General features: G+C 43.6%; 1 protein-coding gene across 7 annotated transcripts in view; it reads right to left on the reverse strand.

Annotated features, from left to right (window-relative positions):
- Positions 1-21,242, reverse strand: part of HECW1 (HECT, C2 and WW domain containing E3 ubiquitin protein ligase 1) — a 421,784-nt gene that overhangs the window by 296,649 nt on the left and 103,893 nt on the right. Inside the window, exon 3 of one of the 7 annotated variants that reach the window (XM_045052190.1) lies at positions 1,393-1,450. The exons of the other annotated variants lie outside the window; for them this stretch is intronic. Coding sequence (XP_044908125.1) covers positions 1,393-1,419 — 27 coding nt within the window. The 5' untranslated portion in view covers positions 1,420-1,450. The remainder of the gene's footprint in view (positions 1-1,392; positions 1,451-21,242) is intronic. 7 annotated transcript variants of the gene reach the window in all.

Below are 21,242 nucleotides of genomic sequence, written 5' to 3' on the forward strand. Positions count from 1 at the left end.
GAATGTAAACAGACAAGAGCACTGTGCATTGGGGAAAGCATTCTCTTAGCAAAAGTCAAGCCTTCCCCACGTGGGGAAAACTAGGGGATGGGTGGCTCAGTGAACTCAGAGAAATAAAGCAGCTGCTCGACAGCACAACAAACTCGGAGACACAACAGGAAAAAAGTTTAACATTTAAAATTTGAAATTGCTGCCCTGTCACTGTCCCTGTACATTTGGCAGCACGTGATTAAGTAGTGATTAATGCTTCTTAAACACAACACTGAAAACGCTCATTCTCTAAGTGTGCTGCCTTAAACTTGCTAATTAAGATCGCTCCCTGTGAGCGAGTTGGAAACAGTGCCCCGTGGTGGGAGAGAGGACCTCAGTCTGAAGATTTCTTGCCTCCTGTGAGCTGAAAAATGCCAAGATGTGCACTGAACATCTAAGAGCTTTGGTCCCCTTACTGCAGGGCCATTTCAGGGATTAGCTGAATATGCACGTGGCTATGTTTAGCACATCTGCAAAGCACCATGCAGATGTGAGCTTTTAATTATTTTTTAAACAAAAGCCTCCCTTAAGGGTTGCCACAGTAGGGCCTGTGGATGGAGATTCCAGCTCACACAGGCACGGACCTGCTCCTCACTTACCCACCCAGAGACTCAGCAGTGACAGAGCCCTCTATACCTAGTTCCCTAGAACATAAGACGGGAACAATGGTCATACCTACCTCTTCAGATTGTGGCAGGTAGAGAGGATTCATGCAGAAAAGCATCTAACACATATCATGACACAGAGTGTCCGGGTAATATAAGCTGTGATTATTGTAAACCAAGACTGTCACTGAAAGTTATAAGGCTGTGAGATATGGGAAGGAGGGGACTTGGCACAAAGTCTGCGGGGATCTGGGGAAAGCCCTTCCCAGGAGAGCCCTCCCCCCCAGCTACAAGAGCCCCCCTGCAATGAACTGGCAAACTCCTGGTGGCTGGCTTGACCGAGGCAGCAGGAGAGATTGCTGCTCTGGTCTCCAGGTGAATTTCCATGCATTCACATCAACTATAAGGCAATTCCCCACAGCCCAGCAGAGTGCTCCACTATAATTTGGGAAGGACCATCACAGAGTGCTCGTTTCCAGGTACAAATTCACTTGCGACAACTGTACGTTCACATCACACAAGGGAAACTTGACATGCAAAGAACATCATCTCAGAATGGAGCACAGTCAAAAAGGGGTAGATGCAGGTGGCAGGGGAGGGACGGGTGATGGATCTCAAATGTCCGAGCTGCGCTGGCGGGAGTTCCCGGGCGGGCGACCACCGTGGCCTGTGGGCTGAGGCACATTCCATTATGAGTGGCGTGGGTTTATAATGGAATGACATGGATGGGTTCTTATAATCAGAAAAACACACTGACCTTCACACTACAGAGGTGCAGCAGCATAATGACCCACCACGTGCACGCGCATCAATTCCTGGGGAAAAGTCCAACGAGGTTAACTCAGCGTGTATCCCGAGCAAACAAAATCAGCGACATTACCCAAAAGAATAATGCCGTGCCCCCACCCCCACCGAGGTACCTGGCTCAGGCAACCAACATGTAAAAGGAAAACTTACACGAGGATCACAATCATTTTCATAAAATTGACAAAAGGTAGCAAACAACATTCTTTTATGTCATGAGTCATTTGATTTAGATTTTAAAACTTAATGCTAAGGAGTGAGAATCACAGGACTAGAAAGAAATCTTTTTGTCCCTTTCAGAAAGCAAGGATTTGGTATGGGGCTTGCGGGGAGGGGGAGATCTGTTTCCCCAGCCCTCTGAGAAAACTACCTAAAGACGTCCTCAGACATACTCCACTTGTAAGACTCCCTCAACCACAAAGGAACCTGATCTATAGTTAAGCTGCTGGAAATATCACTGACTCATCTCAGCGCAGTTACTCAGATGTGAAAGATTCAAGAGGAAGCAGTGTCCCTTACGTGCCCAGTAGAGTATTGCCCCAGATAGCCATCACTGGTCACAACGTCTGCACTTGAGTACAGAGAAACCATGTCAAAAATTAGGAGTTGAATGGAAACATGCCAGGCATAGGAAAATTGCTGACGGTATTCCACCAGGGTCCTATCAATCCCAGTGTCACTGTGGCTCATGGGTCTTTATTCTGATTAAGTTAACGTTGCTATGAAAGTAACTGATATGGTCTTATACTCCAGAAAAAAGTGGTATATGATATCAGCTTTCCAAAAACCCCAGTGAGACCTAAAGCTTTGCTGACAAATGGGTTTGGGTAAGATACAAGTCGCAAGCTTGCATTCTGCATGTGTAGGTTATATTCTCAGCCCTGGTGTGAGCAGATTTGCATAGGGGAGAGTCAGAGAATTTAAGGTACACGTAGTCATGTACTCAGATCCTGCTGTGTGCCCCTCCCTACCACACGCCGGGCACTGCATGCCTTCTCAATGGTGAGGAAATAACATGGCGTTCACCCCTTTCCCTATGGCTGCTCTTCAGGCTTCCCCAGCCCTGCTCCATTTACAGGCTCTTCCTCACTCACCCTTTTCCATGTTGGAGGCCCTCAGACCCTCCCATATTCACACTAGGGGCCCATATTCCCTTCCATGGCCTCAATTACTCTCTTAACACTGACAATTCCCAAATTTCCCTGACAGCTCAAAGCTCTTGTCTGAGCTCCAAACCAACATCCACTGGGGCTTCTCACAGCCCCCAGACACAGTGCAAAAGGAACTCAGGATCTTTATCCTTAAACCTGATGCTCCCCACCAAAGCCCAGACTCAGTAACAATTCCTTCTCCACTGGGTCTCCCTGCCAGTAATTCTTTTTTTTTTCCCCTGTCAATAACTTTTGCTACTACTTTTTAACCATTCTAAGAATCCATTTCTACTCCTTCATCATGGCCCAAGCCTCTCCCCTCCCCAATCTAAGTCTCCCCACCCTGCCCATGCCCCATATACATTCTGTACAACAGGTAGAATTCTTATAAAAGGACATCAGATTGTGGCTTTAATGGCCTCACACTTTCTTTAGGCTAAAGTTTGAGACAAGAGGAGACACTTCATACAAGCATGGAAAATGGATCTGGCCCTTCCTCCTCCCTGGCCCTACTGTCTGTCTCTCTCCACCCCATGCATGACATCCCAGTCACTTGGGGAGTTTTGCTCGGAGGTACTCCTCTTTTTCTGGGAGATGTCAGTATGCTGTTCCCTCTGTCTGAAACATGCTTCCCTCAGTCCTCCTTCTCCACAACCTTTCGTCCTCGCTCCTCTGGGCTCCCCACCCAGAACAAATGTCCCTAGAACAATACCTGGTACTTACATTAGTGTCTTTGAAAATAATTCTAAAGAACTATTTGTGTATTTTGTTTAAAGTCAACCCGAAGTTCTGTGGGGGCTGGGCTACCGTCCTCAGTGCTGAGCACAGACCTGGAACACAGGCTTGCTCACCACGTGCAGTGAGAATAGAACAGATGAAAGAACTGCTGAACGATGGGGGACTGACATCTGTGTCCTTGAGGAATTCACAGTCTAGACTTTAGAAGACAGAAAAGAAGCCTCTTGATGCACCTGTCCTTAACCAAATGTTGATCTAATTAATCAAACATACACATGCGTATTTGAAGAGTAAGCAGAACAGAAAAAAAAAAAGACCATTCAAATTACACGTTACCAATTTAGCACTTAACCTGGGGGAAGACTGGTTATTTTACTTTATAGTTTCTTGTAAATTGTTTTTTTTTTTACAGTTTACTAATAGTTTAGCAGCAAAACTTGACACTGGTAAAGAAGAATAGCAGAGTGAAGACTTTATAAGTAAAGTGAACGGGGATTAAAAAGGATCCAGCTCTAGATCCCCAAATCTCATGGCACCCCACCAGCCAGGACCTCCTGGATGGAACCTCCTCCATCAGGAATAAGCTAGAACCCAAGCAGGTTAAGGAATGAAATGGGGACCAAGTGACCGTCTACATGAACGCAACCAGGAAAGTGCTCTACTCTTTGCCTTTGGCCCATCCAGGCTTTACAGATCTGTCCACGCTCTTCAAAGATTTCAAGTGGAGGAAAAGACAATTGACAGTATTAAGGATCAACAAAGTTGTACCTTGTAAGTAACCTGAGATTAGATAATTCTCCCTTCAAATGCATGAGCATTTATATGAGGTTATATCCACTTCTCCCACTGCACTCCAGGGGCTAGGAACCTTAGGGACACTCTTGGAGTCCACCTTACAGGGCAACAGGAAAATCAAATGGGAAGGACGCCTTTAAAGACCACCGCAGCAGGGCCTGAGTCAGAAGCCCTAACAGCAGACAAGCACAGCCCTTGACAAGACCGCTCCTTCACGGTCCCTGATTCAGCCCTCTGAGGACCCAACATCCATGCAAGCGCCCTGGAAACTAATCCTCTGTCAGCCCCATCATGGGGGTCAAGGCTGAAAGGCAGAACACTGCTTCCAGGTCACGTGGGTGGAAGCTACCATTATTAAAAATCAAATAAACCATATAAGATGTTAATCCAGGGCCAGTATCAATCCTGCCCCTACCCAAATGAGTCAAGGTTGAAAACTAATACAGAAAGCACACCACAGTGATTTATAATGTGCTAAAAAAATTTTGTTGTTTTGCTTTTCCCCTGTTCCTTTCCACCTGCATCTAGGAAGTAAAGGGTTTTGAGGAAGAGATCAATATCATTATGGGTGAAATGGATAAAAGGGAAAATCCTTTTTTTTTTTTTGTAATTATAGAAACAATGTACATTTGGTATTTAAATTCCCAAACCATACAGACAGTACAATAAAAAGTCACTCATAAACCTACCCCTGAAGAAAGCTAGAGATTCTGGTTGGGAGTGGGTTTCTTCTTTCTAAGAAGTGGGTTGAAGGAAGCCTGGCCAAGGGGCCACCTTCAGGGTGGCCCGGTCCCAGCAGGTCCCACTGGCCTGGGGGTGGGGATCCTGGAAAAGAAGCCCAGAGTTGCTGGCCTTCCGAGGAGGCCTGTGATATTTAAAAAGACTTTACACTCACTTTAAGTGGATGTATCTGATATCCTCAGAAAGCTGGTCAACCAGCATAATCACTCCCCATAAAAGACTGCAATCATGTCTATCAATTATTTTAGGTTGTCCTCAGAATGGATGATTGACAATTAGGATCGACTGAATTCCAACAGGAGATGCCAAGCTGCACGTGGGCAGTTCCAAATACAACACGACAGACCCGCCTGCGAGGACAAATTAAGCTCAACTGTACGTGTTTTGAATGAGATTTTTTAAAGCTTATTTCTTCTTGGATATCAGAATATTACATTCGCTGATTTAATAAGGTGATTCTGGTTGAGAGCTCCCAGGAACATGCTATGTCACCAGATCTTCCCTCGTGTTGTGTCCCAAAGGCAAGGTGTCCTCTGCTAACAGTCAGCGTTGACAGTGCATTGACACAAATGAATCTGGTCCTGTTACCAATTTTGTGACTATGAGGCTGGTGGGTGTCAGCACTACTGGGGGGCTAACCAGTCTGGCTTCATCCTGAGCTCCTTTCTTTCAGCCCCTTGTCTTGATGCCATTTGCATCTTCAGGACATATAAGATTTACTATCACATGACCTTAAAGGAACTACTCTCCTTGAATTTGTCTTCCTGAGAGGAGGTGTCTTCATGAGCCACTACCTAAATCATCACTTCCTGTCATTAATGACTTATAATGCCTTCCAGATTCTCAGGCCCCACCACTCATATAGATCATCTCTCTTAAATTAAAAAAAAAAAAAAAGGCTTTGACAAACTGGTGAGGCTTTTCTCAAAGAACACGGACATGGTGGCAGAACCTGTGAGCCATTCATTTTTTATACTCACTTCATCAGCATATTTTTAAATTTCATTTGTGCATATATTTTTCCAGATCTCTAGCATAACCGTGACCAAATTTCTATCAATAGTGATGCACATATTGAAGAGGGCATCTCTTGAGATGAGCACTGGGTATTGTATGGAAACCAATTTGACAATAAATTTCATATATTAAAAAAAGAAAAACAGCGATACACAGAGGGAAAATAAAGATGTCTTGACTCCCAAGTTCACCAAACTTCCCCATTGACTATTTCTTCCCAACCTAATGGACTCATGCTGGTTCTAAGAAAGGCTGGCCCCAGAGACGGCCAGTTTGTCCTCACAGGGACAGTTCCAACTCCAGGAGCAGACAACATAAATATGTGAATGCAGCCTCCTCCATCCAGCACCTTCTTCCTCAGACCCCAACTCTGAGCAGCAGAGGGGAAATGCCAGGAAGAGGCGTGCAGCTGAGTCTGGTGGCCAAGGTGGTGAGGGCAGGGTGGAGGCAGCCCCCAGCAGCCCTCGCGCCAGGGTCAGTGTTCATGGCCCTGAGCTGGGTCCCCGCCTTACCACTTCCATCCTTCCCAGGTCTGAGATTTACTGCTGTTCAGCCCACGGCTGTTTGCTTTTCCTCAACCTTCATGTTCCAGCCGCAGGACATCTGTGACGGGGAAATTCTCATAACAGAGCTCCATACTTGACTAACTCCACAACAAAGCTGTCTTCTAAGAATAATAGCTGATCCCAGGATGTTTTCATTAAAAACAGATTTCAGTGACAGACTATCAAAACATTTTCTTTGTACAATAAGCAATCTGATGGGGGCAGAATTATGCAAAACATATGGGCTTAACACTGCCCTCGGCAGCTAGGAGCTCATTTCCCCTGTTTTCAATAGCTTATTTGACTCACCCATCACGGGTATGTGCAGACTTTGTCCTGCACGGTGCTTTTTCATGCTCCAAGTGGCAGAAGAAAAAGGCTGGTGAACTGCATTTCTGCCTCTGTTTCCAAAATCTGTCACCGGTGGTCTTAGAGGGGTGGGGCTTGCTTGTATCCTTAGAGAGTCAGAGTTGTTCATTTATTAACCATTCACCACTTGCCTGGCATCATTTTGGCATTGGAAAAATGCCGTCATGAAAGCTAATATCTAGTATTTCTATGGCTTCCAACGTGCCAGGCCCCGTTCTAAGTGCTTTACCTATAGAACTCCCTAACCCTCGCAGCCGCCCCAGAGGCAGTTGCTATGACTGTCTGCATGTTATAGGTGAGGAAACAGAAGCATGGAGAGGTTATGTAACTTGCCAAGTGTCACACAAAGAATAAAGAGCAGGGCCAGGACTCAGACCCGGGCATCGGGGCTCTGGAGCGCATACATACCTGATCCCTGCCCTAAAGGAACCAACAGACGGACCCATCACCTGAGTATGCAAGACGTCTTGGGTCACTGAATTTAAGAGTGGAGGGGGGGTCTGGGCAGTCCTTGCTCAGTGTTGAGAAGTTATTTTTGTCGGTAATACCTTTATGACACTAATGGGGATATACCTCCTGGAACCCTGTTCTCCTCAGTTAAACACCTTGTTTGCCCTGTTCTTTTTTATTTTTTAGTCTAGTTTCCACTTCATAGCCTAATTCTTCTGAAACTTATCTTTGTGTATGGTTTATAACAGTTGCCGTCTCCTTCATTTTCGGTTTTGACCCTTACAAATAGTTTTCCAAGGGCTATGTGTTAAGAAATCGTTTAATGTATTAGAAATCACTAAACTTTTTAATAAACTCATATGTATTGCAAGAGTCTCAATCTCTTTGATTGTCCTTTCTCTTCCTATACTGACACATTAAGTTTTCAGGTTTGTGTGTATGTGTGTATGTGTACATGTACCCAGAGTCAAACATATACACTTATTTACTATATATGTATAACAATTTATCACATTGGATAGCACAAGTACCCCCTTTTTTAATTTTTGAAATACATTCTTCTCAAAAATCTCCTAACAATGCTTGCATTTTTATTTGTCTAGAATCTGGAGAACCAGGGTTGCTGTGGACCCAAGCTAGGCATGGGGAAATGCCATAAGAGCCCTGTGTTTATCACAAGGCACTGACAAGGTGTGTTTATCACAAGGCACTGACAAGGCAGGAACCAGGGGAATGCTTGCGATACCCACACAGAGGATTCCCACCGAAGATTCAATGGAACTCAATCCTTACACTCAACTGGCCACATTCTAGAACATGAAAATCCCCTGGATCTTGTCAGTGGAATTAAGTTAAACTAACAGATGAATATGATAAGGGTTTGTACGTTAAGTTATTCCAACCCAGAGCATGATCTGTTTCTCCACTTATTAAATTCCTATTTTGTTTTTTTAAAAATTAACATTCATAGCTTTCTTCACGCAGGTCCCACAAAGTCCTTGCTATTTGCAGTTCAGGTTTTCTTTATTAAGATTGCAAGACGGTTTCTAAAATTATCATGGGTTTGGGCCAATGGATGCCTTTCTACTTCTGCATGTTTTATGATTATGGCACTCTATTCCCTTCCTTTTCCTTCAGATTCTTGTTATCAGCCTAGTCTTCATGCTCACGTTTTATCATGTTTTATTACATGTGGGGCCAAATATCAACATGTTTGCTGGTCTGAGGTTCATCACCAGCCGGGAGGGCAGACTCCTACCTACATTCCCCAGTACAAAGGGCCAACATTTCCTTCCCTCCAGCCACTCTTGAGGCAGAGGCAGGTGGTTCTCTGTAGGGTTCCCCCAGGGAGTGAGCTCTACCTTCCTACAGCGTCCCAGAGGGAGAGCTCTGGAACCCCTTGGGCAAGGCTCTGCCTGGTTCCAGGTGAGGGCTCTCCCTTACCCAGGTCTTCTCCCTGCAGGTGTGCTGGGGCTGGGCTTGCATGTACCACGGTGGTCAAGGCTTGAGTCAGGACCATGGCTCTAGCAGGGATTGATCTGATTTGCTGATCAATCTTGAGCCAACAAGATTAGGTGGACCAACAGGACCTTGCTTTGGGTCTGCTGCCTGAACCTGGATAGTCACAAAGTGACCTAACATTTGTTTTCATCTCTTGTGCATCCATTTCTCTCTAGGGCCTCATGTGGAGGAGTCTTTTCATTCAGTCATATATCCAACAAGTGTTCATCGAGGGCTAACCACACACCAGGCACTGGAGATGAGGAGGCATTGTTAGTTACCATCACAGACTACGAGCCTGGCTGTGCAGCTTATGTTTGAGAGGAGAGAGCAACAAAAAAGCCCCCTGGAAATAAATAAGTAAAATACACATGTTAGAGGGTAGGAAATTTTAAGGCAAAATAATAAATGAGAAATGAAATGTTAAGATGTAGATAGGAGGTGGCATTTTAGATTGGATTTCTCAAAGGAAAGAAGATTTGGAGTAAAGAACAGAAGGAAGAAAAGAAAGTGTCCAAGGAAATGTCTAGGGAAAGATGGTTCTGGTCAGAGAGAACAAGTGCAAAGGTCCTGAGGTGGAAAGTGCCTTTCTTTCGTTCTTTGTTTCCCTGTTTTGAGAAACAGCAAAGAGGCCAGTGTGGCCAGAGCTAAGAAACCAGAGGGGAGAATGGTAGGAAATGAAGTTGAAGATGTAGCATGGGGCTGGGTGGTGCTAGGTTTCCTTGTTCAGTGGGAGTGCTCTGGTCTCCACACTAAGCGGGGTGGGGAATCACTGGAGAGCTCCGAGCAGGGAAGTGACGCGACCTGGCTGGCAATGAGCAGAGTGTCTCTAGCCGCGGGTTTAAGACCACACTGAAGGAGAGGCAAGGGAGGCGGTTGGGACAGCTTGCAAGAATCCAGCACAGACACAAAGGTGGCATGAGCAGTGGGAGGGTGAGAATTCGGTCAGAATTCTGGAGAGCGGAGCATTGTCATGGGCAAGGCTGTATTACATTTCATTTGTAATGCCTCCAGCTAAGCTTCTGTTCATCGAGCAGCCATTTCATCACATGCAGCTCTTGCAGACTGAAGGGGATGCTTGCCGCGGCTTACCTGCTCATCTACCTGCAATGAAACTTCCTGCTGGAGAGTAAGAAGCAGCTTCTCTTTCCCTTGCCAGACACCGTAACCTGTTTTCATGTCTCTCTGCAAATCTTTTGTTTATCATGGTCATCAGAGCTCCCGTTGTGCCCATTGTATCTCTAAGTCCACTTCCAGCTCCAATGCATTTTGGGGAGGGGAGGACCCCAAATGAAAACAGGAAGAGAGGAGCAAATGGAGGCCAGGATGTGGGTTGGGGCTGGCCCAGAGCTACAGAGGGCAGGTGGAATGTGCAGCCTGGCAGAGGTCTAGCCCTGGTCTTCCGGGCCCCAGTCACACCCTGTGTCCTAGAAATCAGTCCCGGAGACAGATATATCGATCACTATTTCTAGGCTCCAGAGCACTATCATTTGGTATCATTTCAGAAACTTTTCACAAAATTATGTTCATAGAAGTTGTACTTGGGGGAGGGAGATGCATCCAGTGACCTCCATCACTACCAGTCAGTCAGTCTGGTAACTGAATATCACCGCCATCTCCTTCAGTGCACTGGCTAACATTTTAAGACTCTACAGACACACAGAAGAGTTTCTCAGACATTGAAAAACAAGCAGTAGCTTTTCTTTGAACATATAATCCATAAAGATATTGAATCCATAGGCATATGCTGACCCTGATATATGTGACTGTGTGTCACTTATCTTTTCCACAACAGCATCTCAAAAGCCCTGGGGACTAAATGTAAGCAAATTGTGTCACTCGATGCTAAGATGTTGAGGGCTCGTGAGGCAAGAAAAATGATAATATCCAAGTTGCAGTTTCTTCAGTAACTTTACTTTCTCCACACTGATGGTGTGTATAAACATGAACAGTTTCCAGATGTAATATCTAACCCAATAATGTCCACCAGCTGGGATAGGAAGACCAGTGTTAGATTTTCACTCTGGTCTCAGAATTTCAGCCAGAGAATATTCACCTACCGAGAACTGTGAACCAGAGGGGTTCTCGTCTCCACCTCTGAAAATGTGGGTCTACTAAAACTTAACAACAAAACTCAGAACATTAAAAAGCACGAGTGTTGGGGAAAATACTCTATGAGTATTATCATGTTTCTGGTCGTTAGGGGTTTCTGAGCAAAGAGCACTGATACCTGGGTTTGAGGGTGATTCATGGCCACCCTAAAGGTAGAGACCTCTGGAAAGATGTAATCCCACCTCCTCTGGAAGCATCTGTTTACATGCAGGTGTGTAAGCCCAGAGTCTTTTGGTTCCTCTCCTCAGAAAGGATTTCATTATATTCCAGAACAAAGGTCTTTCTTCCTTTCTGCAGAGAGGAAGGCAGCCAAATATTCCAGTAGCACCTATATAAGCTCTGGAATTCATAACTTCAGGGATCTCTCCTGTGGCACAAACCTCTGCCTGCACGGGGGACATCTGGCTCCTATCACGTCATCCCATGGGGATGGTAAGATCGCCAAGAAATCAGTCTGTCACTGATCCTAAGACCTCATGTTTTCTGTCAGAATAAATGAATAAAAGTAGATGTTTAATTTAACAATGGAAGGAGAGTTGGCTGTGACAGTAACACCACTTGCTATTACACAGTGCATTATGATGCCCCTCAATCATTCCATTCTCCTCTGTGGGGGGGATCAAACATCTCTGTCTGCCATGAGACTTGCTCATGCTGCCTGTAGGAAGACCATATACATCCACCTCATACGCTGCGGATGTGGCCATGGAATATGTAAAATGCTCTGGCCAATTACACGTGATGTTCACTTCCGAGCAAGAAGTTTTACGAGGTGTCATGGGTTTACACCAACCCCCTTGCTCCTGTTCTCTCCCCAACAACAGCACGTGCCAGTTCTAGACTAGGCCTCCAGCCTATGCCTCAGAAACCCAATCCACAAACTGAAGGACAGCAGCAGCTGACCCACAGGCTCCATGTGATGTGAGAGAGAAATAAACATTTGTAGCAGAAGGATGTTTATTTCACAGCCTACCTGGGAAAGGCACGTTGTGTGGATATTTGTTTCACAACATAACCAGCAAAAGCAGACTAACACAGCCTCACACCAGTCTCCATTTCTACCCCCTTCTTGAACTGGACCCCACTGCTCAATGGAAGGGGGCACATCCAGATTCTTCTGCGCCAACCAGCACTCGGCATTCCCCTAAACTGACCTTCTCTGAAAGAAAGGTTTTCAGTTTCATGAGTCAGGGAGAGGTTTCAGCACCAACATAAACTCGTGAGGTGGCAAGGATTGAAGACACATCTTCCTCCTCTCCTGTGTCCCATTCAAACCATCCCATTCCACCAAATCCTCTACTTTCTGTTTCGGGTACTTGCTGGTTTCACTGCACTTTCAAGCTCTTTACAATGACTTTCCCCTAGTAACTGTCAACTCTCAGGTCAAATTTCTCCTGGTAGTTATCATGTCAGGACGCATATTGTATCCTCCCCTCCTCAATATTTCCCACAAAGAAAATAATCTTTGCTAACAAGGGAGAATGTTGGATTCCACTCTGTGGCGGCAGTGCTGTTTTGCTGATAAAGGCTCATAGTTAAATTCTTGTATTTACTACTTTTTTTCCTCAAAGCATAAAAAAACAAAACAAAACAGGGAAATAAGTCTCTTGCACCATCCAAAGGCTACATTTCGTACTTGAATCTGCTGTCTTGACTCTTTTTCAATCTCCCAGCTGGCAAACACAAAGTCCCCTTTAGGGCACGAACACAATTACAAAATTGGAGTTTAACAGACTTAAACGGGGTCCTCCTGGAGGCATTTACACTTTAGAGTAAGAGCAGTCTGAGATCATAGCAGCTGGGATGGGGAGGCAGGAGGAGGGAGAAGACCTGCCAGGAGAGGTTAGTGTCTTGTCTCTTTTCACTGTCTACCATGGCCGGGAGGGGCTGCTGACGAACCACAACCAGGGAATGTTAGAGATTGCTCATTCTACACCAAAGAGCTTTAAGGACCTCAAATTTAGAGACTTAATGAAATAGGTCACTGCTTTGTCTTCCCTATCCAGAATCTCATCGTTTAAGGAATAATAGGGCAGAACTTCAACGTGATTTTAACGGCAGCACACTGAGCAAATGGGGCAACATGTGTTGGTACAAATCAATTTGGTGAATCCACATCATGTGTAAGGACCACAGGGATGCTTTTAGGGTTGTAAATAGCCAGAAAGAAAGAGTGGTGTTGAAAGGATTGTGATGGGAGAGACAGATGGTTCCCAGATGTGGAACAGGCAGAAGGGCAGAGGGAGGCAGAGAAGCCACAGTTTAAGTCTGATTCTGCCACTTTCCGGCTCTGGGATCTTGAGCAAGTTACTCAGTCTCTCCAAATGTCAGAGTTCCCGCTTGTACATGAGGATTATGATTGCACCTACTCCATAGTGCTGTTAATAGATTTAGGGAGGAAAATATACGGAAAGTACCAGACCCATGGCACCTACAGGACCAAGAGAGACAGAGAGCTCAGTATCAAGAAAGGAGGGTGAAGTTCAGGACATGAGCGGCCTTCTCACTCCAGCCAGGGCCCTAAAGAAGTACTAATGGTCAGCTGAGCCTGCGAGCACCTGGCCACTTTCTCCTTTATTGTTTTTCTTTCTTTTCTTTTTTTTTTCCATGTTGGCATACTTCCAGACTTGAAGTTGCAAGAATATTACAATGAATTCCCTAATATATTCCAAATGCTAATAATGTTAATATTTCTCTCTCCCTCTGCCTGTGTGTGTGTGTATATACATACATACACATTCATGCATATATACATATATAATCTATATAATTATGCATATTGATATGTGTGCATGTCTAATTTTTTTCTGAACCATTAAAAAGTCATCTGTAGACTCTTTACTCCTAAATAGTTTGGTGTGTCTTTCCTAAAAACAAGAAATTATTTTATAACTTATTATTTTATAACTATGGTATAATTATAAAAGTTAGGAAATTAACATTGAATCTACAGAACTTATTCAGATTTCACCAATGTTTTCAATAATATCATTTATGGCAAAGGAAAATCCAAGATCCCAGATCACGGATCTTTCTGCATATTTCACAATACTGATAGTCTTCCAGGGTAAAGACCAGTGATTTTGTAGAATGTCCCTCACCTTAAGTTTGCCTGATGTTTCCTTGTGATCAGTTCCAGGCTCTGTTTTTTGGGCCAGAACACCAAAGAAGTGGTGCTGAATTCTCCATCCACCATATTCAGTGATAGTGGGCTATCACTACCCCATTTCTGATGTTAGCTTTAATTACTTAGATAAGGTGATATCTGCCAGGCTTCTACACTGTAAAGCTATTTTATCCTTTGTAATTAATAGCTGTCTTGTGAAGAGATATTTGGAGATTATGTAAATACACTATTACTTCTTAAACTTTCACCCACTTCTTCTAGCATCCATTAATTATTTTTGCCTGAATCAGTTATTATCTTGATGGTCCTTGCCCATTTCTTACAGAGGTTTTAATTCTGTCTTTTGAGGAATACTTTCCATGGCAATGAATTTTATAATGAGACTCACCAATGCTGCTATACCGTAAAGCATCTTTCCAAAACATGAGTTCCTGCCTGATGTCAGCTCATTGCAAAGACTTTAATTTAGGAAAGGTGGCCATGACCAACACTAGGAAAACATTTTATTTGCCAGAAAGTCTTCTAGACTTCAATTATAATAGACATTTCACATTTGGTTTCCACATAACACCTTCCTTCTTTCCTTCCTTCCTTCCTTCCTTCCTTCCTTCCTTCCTTCCTTCCTTTAATTATGAAAGAAACTCATAAGAAAGTGTGTAAAATGTGAAACTGTGGAAAATGTGAAAGCAATCAAAAGCATAAAACAGAAAAAGCGACACCCATAAGCCAGAATCTAACACTATAAACCAATTTGCTATGTTCTTTGCCATCATCTCTTTCCTATTACTTTATCTTTAAGACACACTGGAAAAATGTCTATTCATGCCTTCCGCCCATTTCTTCAAAGGGGCACTGCACACCAATGTTTACAGCAGCAGTATCAAGAATAGCCAAATTATGGAAAGAACCCAGATGTCCATCAACTGAAGAACAGATAAAGAAGATGCAGTATATATATACAATGGAATACAACTCGGCAATGAAAAAGAATGAAATCTTGCCATTTGCAACAATGTGGATGGAACTAGAGGATATCATGCTAAGCGAAATAAGTCAGTCAGAGAAAGACAAATATCATATGATTTCACTCATATGTGGAATTTGAGAAACGCAACAGATGAACCAGACGAACAAAGGGGAAGGAAAGGAAAAATAAGATAAAAACAGAGAGGAAGGCACATCAAAAGAGACTTTTAAATACAGAGAACAAACTGAGGGTTCCTGGAGGGGAGGGGAGTGGGGGGGATGGGTTAAGTGAGTGATGGGCATTAAGGAGGGCACTTTTTGGGATGTGCCCTGGGTATCATACGTAAGAGATCAATCACTGGGTTCTACTCCTGAAGCCAAGACTACACTGCATGTTAACTAACTTGAATTTAAATGGAAAAAAAAGACACACTGAATATATAATTTTGGATTCCAATTTTTCAATAAAATGTAAACATTTCCAATGTCAAAAATTTTTTTCGTAAATAAATCTTAATGGATGCTCTTTAGAAATATGCTATAATGGAGTTCATTTTGCTCTATTTTGAACATTCAGGCGGTTTATGTTTCCACTATTCAATAATGAAAGGACTAATATCCTTGCATACACGCAAGGTATTTTCTGCATTTTTTTTTTATTTCTTTCGGAAATATAGGGCCTGAATGAGCGCGGCCTAGTTGCAGGCTATGAATACATATTGTCAAGGAGCCTTCCACAAAGCGCCTTACACCCATTTATATACCAATTAGCAATCCACGTGAGTCTTGTCCTCCCCACAAACTCAACAACACTGATTATTCTCATGATTCTAGCTCTTGACTGTACATCCTCCACCTCCTCTTAGCCACTCCTACTGCCCTTTTGTTAACTGTCTGATCTTGCTCTTTGAGTGCTTATCTACTGAAGCTTAGTGTTATTTCTTACTGAAGTACATGAGTTCTACGCACCCTAAAGTATTAAGCTTTCATCCAATATGCTTGTTGCAAATATTTTTCCAATGTATTATTTGCCTTTTAATTTTGTGTATTTGGATATGAATGGAAGATCTCCAATTTGGGGCAGTTAAGCTTTCTCTGTGGAGTCCTCACAAGTTCTTTTAGGAAGCTCTCCTCTCCCTCTCTCTTGCACCCACTAGCTGCCGTGGCGCAGTTGGAAACCTTGCCTCTCAAATCCATTTGCAGTTTATTTGGGAACATGTGAATTACATCCCTCTTTCTTACTGGTATCCGCTGCCTCTGATCATGTTAGAATTTATCCTTGTTATGCAGTTCCATAAACCTATTGTTGTTTTCAGAGTCAAGACCACGTTTTATTCATTACTATAGTTTTGAATATGGTAATGTTGACCTTATTTCATCCTTTCTCTTTTGCCCTCTTTAGATGTATCTTTTGTGGCCTCTTCATCCTTTCAGAATACTTTAGAATAATTTTACTAAATTAAATTAATAAAAATTTGCAATTAAATAGGAAAATTGAGTATATTTTCATCATAACACTGTATTCTGTATATGAATTACCATAAAACATATCCTCAATTTTGCAATATTCAGTTTTCTCCTGAAAGAACATGCAATGTCTATAGATTAATTTAAATCTTTTGTGTTTCTTTTTTTTTTAATTTTTCTTAATGTTTATTTATTTTTGAGAGAGATAGAGAGAGACTGAGTGCAAGCGAGGGAGGGGCAGAGAGAGAGGGAGACACAGAATCCAAAGCAGGCTCCAGGCTCTGAGCTGTCAGCACAGAGTCCAATGCGGGGCTTGAACCCACAAACTGTGAGATCATGACCTGAGCCAAAGCCGGACACTCAACCGACTGAGCCACCCAAGCGCCCCAAAATCTTTTATGTTTCTCAGTAAAGTTTTGTACGTTTATTTATATACTTCTTGCACTTAATGATTACATATGGATATTTCTTGTTTTCATTACCACTGTGAATCGGATGTTTTTTAAATGACTTTTAAATTTCACATTCTGTAATTGTTAATTTTGTAAACTGCCTTAATTATTCAACTAACTAGCTATTTCTCTTCCATTTTACAAGTATACAAACATTGCGTAATATTTGTCCAAAAATAATTATCATTTTTTTTCCCAACTTTACAATGGCCATCCACATTGCTTTTTTTCTATATCTTGTTGCATTAGCCTGAACGCCAAGATCAATGTTAAAAAATCACTAAGAGGGGCACCTGGGTGGCGCAGTCGGTTGGGCGTCCGACTTCGGCTCAGGTCACGATCTCGCGGTCCATGAGTTTGAGCCCCGCGTCGGGCTCTGGGCTGATGGCTCAGAGCCTGGAGCCTGTTTCCGATTCTGTGTCTCCCTCTCTCTCTGCCCCTCCCCCGTTCATGCTCTGTCTCTCTCTGTCTCAAAAATAAATAAACGTTAAAAAAAATTTTTTTAATAAAAAAAAATAAAAAAAATCACTAAGAATGGCAGTCAATTTTATATTTTTTTTCTGACAGTGACAGAAATATATTAAAATAAAGCAGGACATTGGCCATTAGTTTGAAACAGACATTAATTCCCATCTTATATTATCTAAATGAATACATGCTTTAATAAGGCCTTTTACTGTGAATAATGGCAATCATGGTCATCGAACATAAAATAGGATGAGGCGTCTTCATGACACTGTGGCCTGAAAATGTAACTCAGATTTCTGACTGCTGGAGATGGGCCCAGTCCTGTGCTCTGGAACCCATGGCTTGTCACGGGTGGCTCCTGCCAACGGCTGGGTGTGGCAGGAAAGCTAGTGTGGGCCCATTCCCTGGAGAGGAAAGGCTCTCCTGAAAGGCCACATTGAGAATCACACTGAGGATCCACTCAATCTTCTTCTTCCCTCTCCCCTGACCACGGTCAGCCCCGATCTGCTGGGTCTCCCAGCCCTTCAGGCTCCCTCCCCACATCCCCTTCCAAGGGATTCTCCTAATCAGTCACCTGTGTGGCTAATCCCATCTTGTACCTGCTGCTCAGAGGACCGGAAGTAACACAGATATGAATAGTTTTGGTCCGTGAATAGAAAATTCAGGCTGCTTTACTGTCCTTTCACACCTGCCAATTGAGTGATAATGTTATTTCAAAATCTATTACCTCAGTAAGATAAAAACATAAAGCATGTGGTCAGTGAATTTAGAGCGACAAGCTTGGAGGGCACTTCAACTTCTCAAAGCCCCTTTTCTCTGCACATTTTCACTTGGCCTTGACCATCACACCATTAGCATCAGGGCAGGTGGTCCTATCCTCACTTTTCCATGAACACCAACCAACAGAAGTCTCAGAAAGTTTAAATGACCCAAAGGCTACAGAATTAAGGACAGAACCAGGGCCAGAGCTGACATCTTTTCAGTGTTTATTCAAAACTCTTTCCATTTTAACCCCATGTTCCCTAAATTCACACAAAACCTATTATGATTATGTTTACAAAAGAAAATATGGTGTTTAGTGGCATTTTGACTTTTCAGGTAGGTATCTAAAAATGATCTAACAATGCAAATCAAAGATCGCTTCAACTAGTAATCAGGTATCCTATGCATATTCTATATTATAGAAATCTCACAGAAAATGTTCTTTTTTCTATTATCACTTATGGTTTTTAACTAACCTTCTCTAGTGGCATGAATGATTTCACATTAGTTTATCAAAAAGCTCCTTACATTCTAGAAGTAGCAATGTTATGTTTGGGATATTTATGTGCTTAGAAGGTAGCTCCAGACTTCTGATTTATTCATTTTATAGTATTTCATTGCCCTATATTCCAAAACTTACTTATCTACACTCCTATAAATGAGTATCTGGATTTTTTCCATTTTTTTTTGTTTGCCATATAAGCATGTTACTTTCTTTTTAAAAAAATTGTTAATGTTTTATTTATTTTTGAGAGAGAGAGAGAGCATACAAGCAGGGGAGGAGCAGAGACAGAGGGAGACACAAAATCCAAAGCAGGCTCCAGCCTCTGAGCTGTCAGTATGGAGCCTGACATGTGGCTCAAACCCATGGACCGTGAGATCATGACCCAAGCGGGAGTCAGACATCTAACCGACTGAGCGATCCAGGAGCCCCAGCATGTTACTTTCTTAATGACAAGCGGTGACACACATTTATGAGAGGTTCTTGAGAGTGTGCACGGGCATGGCTTTGCTAGAACAGTAAGACAGCTCATCCTTCACTTTGCCAGAGGGGCCACAGTGCTTGCCAAAGGGGCAGAACCCATTCCTTCTCCCATATCAGAGAGGTTGCCATGTTTCTACATTCTTGCCAATACTTGCTATTGTCAACTTCCTTTGTGCTTAATCTGATGGGCGTATATCACTATGGGTTTAATTTATATTTCTCTTATCACTGGTGCTTAAGCCTTTATTCCACAGTCAGGGTTTTATTAGAACCAGGCCAGTCACCCTTTCATATTTCTGTAGGTCGCTTGCCCCTCCTCACTCCATGGCCAGGCCCTAGCCCAACCTCCATTGTCAAACCACTGGCCTTCACTCTCCTTCATCCTTCGCTGAACTTTCACTAGAGATATTTACCTGCCATCAATTTAATCTGTTTATTTCTTTGCCTACAGAATCAAATCCAAACTTGCCAGTCCGGCAAACTCACCCTCCACAGGCTGGGCTCATTCCTCCTCTTTCCAGGATTATCCCAGCCGCTCCCGCCCACAGACCACACTGATCCTGCTGTTCAGTGATTCTAGAAACACTTCTTACCCATGTCCCTTTTCACATGGTTCAGTCTCTGCCTGAGATGCTTCCCTTTTCTTTCCCTGGGGACTCCCATTCTGCACCACATTCGATGCCACATCTCCTACCTCAGCCAGATTGTTGCTGCCCCTCTGAGCTCCCAGGACATTTGTTTTTAAGCCATAAGCATGTGAATCACATTACACTGTGCTTGTTCACACATCGGACCCTTTGAGCTTAGAAATCCACAGATAATGTCTTAGTGATTCATGCTGCTGGCAGGGGGCTGATAAGCACTGGATGACAAGCACATGATGTTTTACTTTAAATGGGGTTCAGTCTTCTTTGGAAGAGCAAATATATCCATTCATTCATTGTATGTGCCTTTTCTAAGCAAGAGTTCACAACAGTGAACAAAACAGTTGAAATGCCTTTTTCTACCATCTTGGAGCTTACCTTTAGACCGAGAAGACAGATGAAGAACAAAACTGAGTAAGTTATATAGTGCGGTAGAAGTGACATGAGCTTGGGGAGGACAGGGTTCAGACATGGGATGGGCACTGGGAGGCGGGAGGCTGTGAAGGGCTGAATCCTAGAAGGGGCAACAGGAGAAGATGGATGTGAAGGTGGGGAGGGAAGGAGATATGTGGGTATTTGGGGGAAGAACTTTCCAGGCAGGAGAATGGAAAAAGTCAAAGCCCTAAGGAAGGGACATTCTCGGCACCCTGGAGGAAAGCTGGAGCAGAGACTGGGAAGGGAGGTGGAGGTAAGGACGGGGAGGGAAGTGGGAAGGCCACCTACGTAGCACCTCCTAAGTCCTAGTAAGGACTCCAATTTTGCTCCTAAGAGATAGGAAGCCTGTGAACAGATTTGAGCAGATGTTTTAACGGGCTCTCCCAGGGTGTGAAGGTGACCAAGAGAAAAAGCAGGGAGACAAATAAGGAGTCTTTGAAATAATTCCAGTAAGAATTGTTAGTGGTTTGCACTAGGATAGTGGCAAGAAGTTGTTTGGATTGTAAACATCCATCAAAGATGGAAGCAAAAGATCTGCTGCCAGATTGGCCATGGAATGTGAGCAAAAGAGAAGGAGGATGCCATTGTTTGACCCGAGTCACCCAGAAGAATAATAGACTTGCCATGTCCTGAGATAGGGAAGGGAGTGGAGCAGGTTCTGGGAAGAAAAACCCGAGTTCAGTTTTGGACATTTTAGGTTTAAAAATGTTTATGAGGGGTGCCTGAGTGGCTCAGTCAGTTAAGTGTCCGACTTCAGCTCAGGTCATGGTCTCACAGTTTGTGAGTTCGAGCCCCGCATCAGGCTCTGTGCTGACAGCTCAGAGCCTAGACGCTGCTTTGGATTCTGTGTCTCCCTCTCTCTCTGCCCCTCCTCCGCTTGGGCTCTGTCTCTCTCTCAAAAATAAATAAACATTAAAAAAAAATTTAGGGGCGCCTGGGTGGCTCAGTCAGTTAGGCGTCCGACTTCGGCTCAGGTCATGATATCACGGTTTGTGACTTCAAGCCCCACGTCGGGATCTGTGGCGACAGCTCAGAGCCTGGAGACTGCTTCAGATTCTGTGTCTCCCTCTCTCTCTGCC

This window comes from Felis catus, chromosome A2, assembly GCF_018350175.1.
Source record: "Felis catus isolate Fca126 chromosome A2, F.catus_Fca126_mat1.0, whole genome shotgun sequence".
NCBI classification, from domain to species: domain Eukaryota; kingdom Metazoa; phylum Chordata; class Mammalia; order Carnivora; family Felidae; genus Felis; species Felis catus.